The 10,000-nt window shown below is 49.1% G+C and overlaps 1 protein-coding gene across 1 annotated transcript in view; it reads left to right on the top strand.

The window, feature by feature from the left end:
• The window catches only part of LOC135102561 (uncharacterized), an 18,721-nt gene extending 11,507 nt beyond the window's left edge, over nt 1-7,214 (top strand). Inside the window, exon 2 of the mRNA XM_064007842.1 lies at nt 6,399-7,214. Coding sequence (XP_063863912.1) covers nt 6,546-7,214 — 669 coding nt within the window. The 5' untranslated portion in view covers nt 6,399-6,545. The remainder of the gene's footprint in view (nt 1-6,398) is intronic.
• Nucleotides 7,215-10,000: the final 2,786 nt, after the last annotated feature.

The raw sequence follows: 10,000 nt of genomic DNA, 5'->3' as shown, positions 1-10,000 counted from the left end.
TTTTCTTATTTTCTCTCTTAATTTTAATCTATAACTAACTTAGTTTTTTTTTTATTATATTCCTTCTTTCTTTTCTATCTTTCTTTATTCGTCTTCTTTACTCAAGTTCCAAGTTGTTCCTCGTCTTTCTATCTTCCTTTCTCGTGTCCTTCCTTCACTCCCCTTCCTTTCCTTCCCTTCCCCTCCATGTCCTTCGTTTGCCTATGCAGGTTCCTCCCTTCTTGTCCCTTTCCATGCCTCTCTCATTCAAATCTCTCTCTCTCTCTCTCTCTCTCTCTCTCTCTCTCTCTCTCTCTCTCTCTCTCTCTCTCTCTCTCTCTCTCTCTCTCTCTCTCCTCTTTGTTTTTCCTTCCTCCTTTTTCTCTTCTCTCTTGTCCTTCATTTGGCATTTCCACTACCCTTCTCCTTTCTTTCTCTCTTCTTCTTTCTTTCTTTCTTCCTTCCCTTCTTCACTGTCTTCTGTCCTTGTCTCCTCTTTTCTTCTCACTCTCTCCTTTATCATCACCATCTGCTTCATTTCGTCCTTGTCCTTGTTCCTTATCTCCATCTTCTTCCTTCTCTTGTTCTCCTCGTTCCCTTCTCTTTTTGTTTGTTATTACCACATCCTGCAGTTTCTCCATCTCTTTCCTCACCCTTCCATCACTTCGCTTCTTCCATTCCCTCACTTTCCTCTCCCTTCGTATATGTTTTCCTTCTTTCCTTCCTTCCTTCCTTCCTTCCTTCCTTCTCTTTCTTCCTTCCTTCCTTTCTTTCCTCCCTTCCTATTTTCCTTCTCCTTTCCTTCTCTGTAACTCTTATATCTCTTCCCTCCTCCCTCCATTCCTCCTCTCCTTTCCTCCATCTCCCTGACCCATATCTCTTCCCTCACCCATTTCTTCACTGTCTGGGCTTTTCCCTCCTATTTGTCCTTCTCCCTTCTCCCTCCCCTCCCTTCCCTCCCTCCCTCCCTCCCTTCCCTTCCTCCCTTCCTGACGTGATCTTTATTTCGTTTCGTCCTCCCTCAGTAATCTTCTTATCGTGTTGCAATTTTCCCTCCATCTGGTCGACTCTTTCTAAACTGTTTGATCCCTTTTGCTGTTTCCACTCCGTCTTCCTCTATCTGTCTCTGGTCTCTGTCTTTTTTCCCCCTTTCTATATTTTTGTTTACCTTTTTTTCTTTTTTTTTTATCGTGTCCAGTTTTTTTTTTAATGGGCGTTTTCTTTTCTTGATTTTTTTGTTTCTTTTTTCTTTTCTTTTTAAATTTTCTTAGTGTTTTTTTATCTCTCTCTCTTTTTCCTGTTCATTTTTTGTTCTTTTTTTTTGTCTTATCCTTCTGTTTTTTTTTATTGTATTTATTTTATTAATCTTTTACTCGGTTTCCCTTTGCTTTCCTTTATTCTTCCTTTCCTTTTTTCTTTCTCTCTCTCTTTCTTCTTGCCCTCCTATTTCCCTTTCATCGTACCTGTTTTACTATTTTTTTACTTATTTTCCTCTCTGTTTTCCCTAATTTTTTCTTGTCTTACTTCTCTTCCCTCTTCTTTTTTTTTTTCCCTGTTTCCTTTCCAGCTTGTATCGTAATCCCTCCTGCTTATCGTCGAAATTTTTCCTCTTTTTTTCCTTGTTTTCTCCATACTTTTCTCGTCCTAATTTCTCTTGTTTGCCTCGTTTCTCTCTCTCTCTCTCTCCTCTCTCTCCCTCTCTCCTTTTATTCCAACATCTCCTTGCCTTTTTCTTTTTCTTTTTCTTCTTTTTCATCCTCATCTATTTTTCTATTAATTCATCATAATCTTCTCTTCTTTCCTCCTTCCTCTTTTCTAGTTTTTTTTTCTCTCTATCCCTCTCTGTTTTTATCTCTATTCTTTATTGTTCTCCTTCCTTCCATCGTAATCTTTTCCTCCACTTTTTTCTCTTTTTCCTTACTTCCTCCTCTCTCCCCCTCCTTGCTTCCCTCCTTCTCCTCCTTCTCTTCATCATCATCATCATCCTCTTTTTTTCGCATCTTTCTATCCCCTCCTTTCATTATAATTTGTACCTTATACCTTCCTTCTCCCTTTCCTTCCCCTCCTCCTCTTCCTCCTCCTCTTTCACGTCTTCCTCTTTTGTTTTCCACACTATCTATCCCTTCTTTCATTATAATCTGTACCTTACACTCTCCTTCCCTGCTTCCTTCCTTCCTCCTCCTGCTCTTCTTCCTCGTCCTCCTCCTTTTCCTCCTCCTCCTACATCCTTTGGTCTGCCTGCAAATTGTTCCCAAAGTCATGACACCTTGTTAAGTTTTTCTTTATGTGTTGTCGTTAAGGTCTTTTAGGAGGTCGTATTAGTGACGCGTGTGTGTGTGTGTGTGTGTGTGTGTGTATGTGTGTGCGTGTGTGTGTGTGTGGACCCGAGGCGCTTGTAGCTTCTCACGGTTACCTGTAGGAGGCGTGCAATTAGCAGTGCATTAGTCAGGGCTGCTTTGGACAGGTGGGCTGACGAAGGGGCAGGTAATGTACTAAAGAAGAGAGAGAGAGGGAAGGAGGGGAGGGAGGGAGGGGGGGGGGGAGAGGAGGGAGGGGAAAGTAGGCAGGGTGAGGGTGGTAAGGAGGGAGGGAAATATTTTTTTGTTTATGTTTTGCACTGAAGGTAGGAACGGTGGGAGGTGAGGGAGGGAGAGAAGGAGGAAGAGGAGGAAGGAAAAAGAGGAGGAGAAGGAGGAGAAGGAGGTCATTCACTGTCATCATACACTGGAGGGTCGCCTGACACACACACACACACACACACACACACACACACACACACACACACACACACACACACACACACACACACACACGGGCGCAAACTTTGACAATCCCCTGCACAATTTAAGCCTTGCAGGAACCGGAATATCACGCAATAAAGACATCCACACACCCTCATCTTTTCTCCCTTCCTCACCTCCACCCTCACCCCCTTTCCTTCCACATGACGGATCCATTTCAGCCCTTCACCTTCCTCTTCCACTTCTCCTTTTCGTTGTGTGCATCTTCAGGAGCCATTTGTTTACCTGCAGAAGGAGGGAGAAGAGGAAAAGGAGGAGAAGGAGAAATGGTTCGGAAAATATGAGGAGTGTAGAGAAAGAGAGGAAGACAAGGGATGATAATGTGAAGATAATAAAGGAAATAAATGGGAAAAGTGAAAAGAAAATTGGATAAGTTTAGAGTAGAAGAGAAAGAGAAGATACAGGAGGAGTGTATTGTGAAAGGAAATAAAGGAGGAAATGATAATAATAAGAACCAGGAAGGATATAAAAAACGGAGTGACTTGGGGGGAAGGGAAATAGGAGGAAGGGAGGGAGGGAGGAATGACACTTGAAGGGGAGGAAGAGAGAGAGAGATAGGGAGGGAGAGGGAGAGGGAGGGCCTGGGTTCATGTGCAAGGAGACAGTTTTGCGTCGGAAGATTGACAGGTCATCAGGGAAGGAGACGCGAGTGAGGGTGGGGGAGGATGGGGTGTCGAGATGGGTTGTACGGGGCGAGGGGAGGGGAGAGATAGGGTGTCTAGGAGGGAGTGGGGTGGAGTATTGAGTGGGGGCTGTGGTGTCATGGGCAGTGAGTGGAAGGCAGTGATATTCTTACAGTGGAGGCAAGTCACGGTAGCTCCTCCCCCCATCCCTCCTTTCCTCCACCATCACCATCACACATCACACCATCTCCACATCCTTTTTGTTGTTCCTCCCTTCCTTTACCTCTCCACCTTAAGTCTTTTCTTCCTTACTCCACATTTTATTCCTCTCCACATCATCTTTATATTCTTTAACTGTCCTCTTCCAACTCATATCCCCGTCCCTCCACCACCCTCCACTCCATGACATCCCTCCCTCCTTCCTCATGTTCCTTCACCTTTCCTCTCCACCCTAATCGCCGCACTCTTCCTCCCTCGTCTGTCCACACCATTTCTCCTTCATGTTCCTCCTTACTTTCTTCACCTCCGCATGTCTCCCTTCCTTCTACACTAATTTTCTCCCTCCTTCTACTTCTCCTTCACCTCATCGGGCCACTCTCATCCAGTCACGCCCTATAATTTAGTACAGTCTGTTTGCTTCCTCATTCCTCTCTTCTCGACGTGTCACCCTCATAGTAAAAACATTCCCTTTACACGCATTTCTCCCTTACATCTCTCCTCCTTTCTTCTTCTTCACTTCTCATCTCCTTCATCTCACCCTGAATTACCCTCGCCTTGCCCTGCCCTCCCGCACGCCACCGCCACCCACCACCCGCCACCCACCACCACCTGCCTAACTTAACCACCAGGCAGGCAAGGTCGCGAGGGCGTGGCGGCGAACGAGGAATGTTTTTTAATGACTTGTATAACTGATACGCACATACACATACCCGCGTGGTAGAAAAACGGAGGTGAGGAGTCGCGTATAAGCTTCCCACGTGGCATAGTAAACAAGATGCGACACCTGGGGACGCCGACACCTGGGAGGAATTAACTGTGGGAATGTTAATATGACGCAGTGGTTATTTTGAGCCGCATTATATAGTTGTATTGGGTAGAAATATAGAGAAGAAAGTACTGAATAACCTTGACCACTAATATGATGTCTTGTGGGGATCTAATTGAGCAGTATATAGATAAAAAGTGTTAACGTAGACATATTTAGGATAGAAAATGATTGGGCATATAGAAGAAGTGAAATGTAAAGGGAAACAAAGAAGAAAATCATAATATCATAGCACTTAATGGTTAACACTGCATTATTCTCTCTTTGTTCCCAGTAGTGTTTTGGAATTGTACTCTAAACGCGAGCCAGATCATCTTATTCAGTATGGAGGGAAGATACAGGTAGTTGAGGGTGGTAGTCTGTGTGCAGCAGTGGCTCGGTGAAAGACTGAGGGCTGGAACAAATGAAGATCGTGGTTACAAATTAAGAAACGCGAGTAACACCTCTTTACCATTCATACCGCACGTCTCTCTCTCTCTCTCTCTCTCCTCTCTCTCTCTCTCTCTCTCTCTCTCTCTCTCTCTCTTCTCTCTCTCTCTCTCTCTCTCTCTCTCTCTAAGGTAGTCCCCTAGGAGTCCATGTCGCCTTCCTTTCCTTACTTCTTTCCATATCTGACAGAATTCATCTTCTTTCATATTCTCCTCCTCTCCCTCTTTCCCGTCCTCCCTCCTCCCCTTCGTTGCCCTCCATCAGGAAACCGGGATTGCGTGGCGTCCAGTGACCGTATAGGAAAGTTGACAGCCAGGAAATGCCTCCCTGTGTGTGTGGTGTGTGTGTGTGTGTGTGTGTGTGTAGGGGAAGGTGAAGCCCCAGTTAGAGTTTTCACCCAGCAGTTAAAGGGACGACCCGTTCACCTGACATTAATTAAGATGAGAAAGTTGGCTTGTAATTGTTACCTGCGAGGGGAAATGAAGGAGAGAGGGGAGGAGGAAGGGAGGGAAAAGTAGGGTGGAGGAGTAAGCTAACGAGGTATTTATGTCAGATGTGCCGAGTGTCTCGTGATGTCAGGTGTGTGGGTGTGGGTGGCGGGTGGGGGTGTGCGGGTGTGGGGCGTGGGAGTCCACCAAGATGTGTGAGGCAGGGAAGCGAGTACCTCCTAACCCACTTCTTGGCTCCTCCACCTCCTTCTCCTCCTCCTGCTCTCCTCCCTGCCCCCCAGGCCCAGCCTTCTCCTTTGTTACGCAGCCTCGTAGTACTCACTCATGCTCGTATTCGTTCAGCGTAGGCGTTACTCGCGCTTACTCACGTGTGTCTGCGCCTCGAGCCTCGCGCATACACGAGGTTCTGCCAGAAGTATGCACGGGACAGACTCGTGACTGCCGACGTGCTGGTCTGAAGGTGCGCCGTGTGCTGCACCGGAGGGACACACAGGCGTTGTTGGCAGTAGCACAATCTCCACCGTCACCTCCACCACCACCGTCTGTGCCACCTTCACCGTCACGTCCACGAGGGGTGCCTTGCGCAAGAACCCCGTTCAGAATTCTCGTAGGATGCCTCCCACTCAGTCCCCTTCCCACACCCCGCGAGGCGTCACTGATGTCATGATTGCACGCCATCAGTGTTATCTTCGTGGCACGGGGATGGCGTGGTCCTGCTCACTGTATATGCAGGTTGCTTAGCCAACACTGAATTCCGCTTGATTGACATAACGACCTTCATCGCTCCATTGTTACGTAAGGAACTGGTCTGTCATCGAGTTATGGCGTCGAATGTTGGAGTTTATTGTGGGAGCGGCGGTGCCCGGTGAGGGACAGGTGTAGGGGTGTACCCGCTGCGGGGCGGCTGCTCACACCCGCAGCAGTACAACAATGCACACGGTTGCACCACAGGCACATTGTTCCCCGGTTTGGAGGCGCCGCACTGGCTGGCGGCGTCGCCTCCTCGAGTGTTCAGCTTCCTCTGTGAGACTCTTGCACGCGTCCTCACCCGACCTCTTGCTTTGTGTTGCAGATGACAAAGTAAAGTGCTGAGACTCGTGTTGTGATTGTCAGCACAAGACTTGAATTACTCTGAGAAAGGAATCTGTTGTACTACGTTTTGTAAACAGTGAATCAGCGCCCGCGGCCGCCGTGATGGACGCGCCCGCGCTCTAGCACCATGGAGCGACGACTCAAGCTGAAGTCGCTGAAGCGAGTCTACAGCCAGAAGGTGACGGGGGCCGAGCGGCGCGATGTGGGGCTCCGCTCCCCTGGGGCCCCAAAGAAGCCTTTGGTTAAATCTCTGTCAATGGACTGGCGCCTCAACCTGGGGTCCCCACTGGACCCCGGCCCGCCTGGCCTCCACAGGATTGATGAGCTGGACTTAAGCTCAAGCCAACACCTGTGTCGGAGCGCCACCTGCCCCAGCGTGCCCACCATTGACCCTCAGGCCTCCCCGCTGCCGTCACGCCAGGCGCCTGAGTCTGTTCGCAGCTCTCCCGCCACGTCCGGACTCAGGTCGCTGGGCAGGGGCGTGGGGACGCCTCTTGTGCGGTCCCATGAGGACCCGGGTCCCACCACCCCCGGCAGCGACAAGAGGCCGCACCGAGGGACTCCGCCGCGCACTCGCTCTCGTCCAGAGGGTCCTGCTCCTTCGTTCGGGCCCCGGTCTGCTGCCGCCGTGGAGTCAGGGGGCAGCTTGGGGGCCAGCGTGGGCGGCACCATCAAACGATACGTCAGTCTTCTGAGGAGCCGATCAGCTGTGTCCCACCGGGAGCGTCCCATCCTAGGCCGCATTAGTCCAGGTACGGTATTGGTCAGTTTAGAGTTTATAGCACACTGGGGCTGAGCCACCCTCGCGTGGTCTTCTCTCCGTGTGTATACATAATTGTCATGTTTTGTTTTTGGTTGGTGTGTGTGTGTGTGTGTGTGTGTGTGTGTGTGTGTGTGTGTGTGTGTGTGTGTGTGTGTGTGTGTGTGTGTCTATATATGTGTGTATGTATATATATATATATATATATATATATATATATATATATATATATATATATATATATATATATATATATATATAGAGAGAGAGAGAGAGAAAGAGAGAGAGAGAGAGAGAGAGAGAGAGAGAGAGAGAGAGGAGAGAGAGAGAGAGAGAGAGAGAGAGAGAGAGAGAGAGAGAGGTTTATTCACTTGTTTATTTACTTATATTTATATATAATGTAATAGGTGTGAGTCGTGCAGGAGACTGGCATGGGCGGGGGAGGGGGTTGGGCGGGGAGAGGGGCAGGTAGGCCATTCGTTGCCTGCACAACATCTGCACTGAGGTAATGGAATGCCCCTCGCGTGACACCACCACCTCAATAGTAGCGCTGAGTGGGCCACGGGACGCCCACACTCGGGCCGTCATCACACACACACATAGCACACCACAGTGGCACCGCAGTATTGAGTGTGGGTAACAGCTACACATGTTGTGTATACATACATGGCGGTGGTTGAGAGAGACCTGCGTGGCCCCAACACCTGCTGCCCCTCCACCACCACCACCGCCACCACCACCACCACCACCAGCACCGCCCCGCGGCGGGCCATATATTGTGTTAGGTATGTCCCATGACTCACTAATTTACTTACCATTCCCTTACTAACCCATCTGTCGCCTCGCCGAGACAGCCCCGCCGCCACTCACCAATACGCGGCGCCCACTCCCCCGGCCGCTTTACGAGCACAGTATTTCTATGTCATTTCTGCTCGTCTATTCTGTCAAAATTACATATTCATCCCCGCTTCCTTTTTCACCGTTTCCTTCTCCTTTCCTGCTTTCCTCCTTCCTCCTTGCTTTCTCTTTCCTTCCTCCCATCACCCCTCTTCCTGCGTAACCTTTTCCTCCCTTTCATATTTTCTTCTTCCCCCTATCTTCCTTTCCGTCCCTGCCACTCCTATTCCTGCCACGCTCTTTCTCACTGCGTCACTTTATTGCTCTGCCTCGCGTCCCATCTCTCTGCCTCCCCTTCACTACCTCCCCACTCACGCCTTCACTCCAGCAAACCTCATAGGATCAGTTGATGGCAGTGAAAGGAGCGCGGAGACCTTGTTAAGAGGAACCCTTCTGACGGTGACGCGAGCTGTCTGACGGAGGAGCGGGAGGAAAGGGCGGGAGGAGGACGTCTAGGCGGGTGCTCCTTAACGCCCTTCCTTCTCCCCCACGCCCTGACGCGCCCCCCAGCAGGGCAGTAACGGGGCTGAGGGCGTCGTGAACCGTAACATTAGTGAGGGAGTAAGGTTGACTTTTACGTGGCAACTTTGACTCCGCTAGTCAAGGTGATCACAGGGGAGGAGGAGGGAGAGGGAGAGGGAGGGGAAGGACTAGGTATAGTGGTATGTAGGAAGTCAACTCAAGAAGAAGCCTGAAGATACAGCGTGCGTCCTTCGGGAATCTTCAGGGTCGTGTTGTGTGGAGAAGTGAAGTCATCTGAAGTCAGGTTGGGGTAGTTATGTTGAGCACGTGTGTAGGTATGTGTAGGCATGTGTAGTGTACGTACAGGTGTGTCCCTACCCCTACACACCTGCACAAGGCCTCAACGCGCCGATATCCTGCCTTGCAATACACGCATGAAGTAAACACGTATGATCTCACCGTGCGCGCTATGTAAATTTCAACGCACGCGCAGGCATGCCAACACTTACTCCCTGGGGCGCGCGAGGGTGGCAGGTGGGGGGGGCGTTGGTGGGGGCAGCGTTCAGGGAGGAGTGGACGGGGTGACGAGTCCTGGCCAGCCTAGCAACATGCTCGGCCAGTTCGTATTACGTTTCATCGAATCTATTTTTATGTAACTGTTTATTAGTATTAATTGGATTAGATAACCATCTCCCACCACCCACAACCACCACCACCACCCGCTCCTGCTCCTCCATCTCCTCCTCCTCCTCCTCCTCCTCCTCCTCTTTTCAATCCCTTTCCGAGTGCTAATTGAATATAACCCACCTATAAACAGTAGGAAGTTGGAAGAGGAAAGGAAACAAAACAAAATACATTATAAAAAGAAAACAATGAGAAAAAAAAACACAAGAACTATGAGAAAAAAAAAAAAGGAAATTGAATATCGCACTCAAATATCAGAGAGAGAGAGAGAGAGAGAGAGAGAGAGAGAGAGAGAGAGAGAGGAGAGAGAGAGAGAGAGAGGAGAGAGAGAGAGAGAGAGAGAGAGAGAGAGAGAGAGAATAAATAAGTATGCACTGTTACGCCAAGTTAGGTAGAACGGACTCTCGTGGGTCAATGGTTTACCTTCAGTCACATTTATATATACTCAAGCTCTCATTGGCTGCTTGTTTCCCCCTTCCATTGTTTACCTGTGATTGCCTCGTGTTTACCTGTGTGCTCCCCCCGACCCTGCCCGTCACCTGTGCTAAGCTACTCTCTATATTTGAACACGTGACTTGAGCGACAGGTACCATGAATCAAGTCTGCTTTTTTTCTTTTTCTTTTTTTTTTTTTTTACTTTACCCTTGACTTAATTTAACATCACCTGAGTCAGACTTGATCGCCCGTGCCAAGGTGGAGCGTCAGCTGTGTGTGTGTGTGTGTGTGTGTGTGTGTGTGTGTGTGTGGTTGGGGGGGGTTGTGTATGTGTGTGTGTGTGT

Source organism: Scylla paramamosain, chromosome 8 (assembly GCF_035594125.1).
Source record: "Scylla paramamosain isolate STU-SP2022 chromosome 8, ASM3559412v1, whole genome shotgun sequence".
NCBI classification, from domain to species: Eukaryota; Metazoa; Arthropoda; class Malacostraca; order Decapoda; family Portunidae; genus Scylla; species Scylla paramamosain.
Note: the sequence above shows the minus strand (reverse complement) of the source record. Positions and strands in the feature narration are given on the sequence as shown.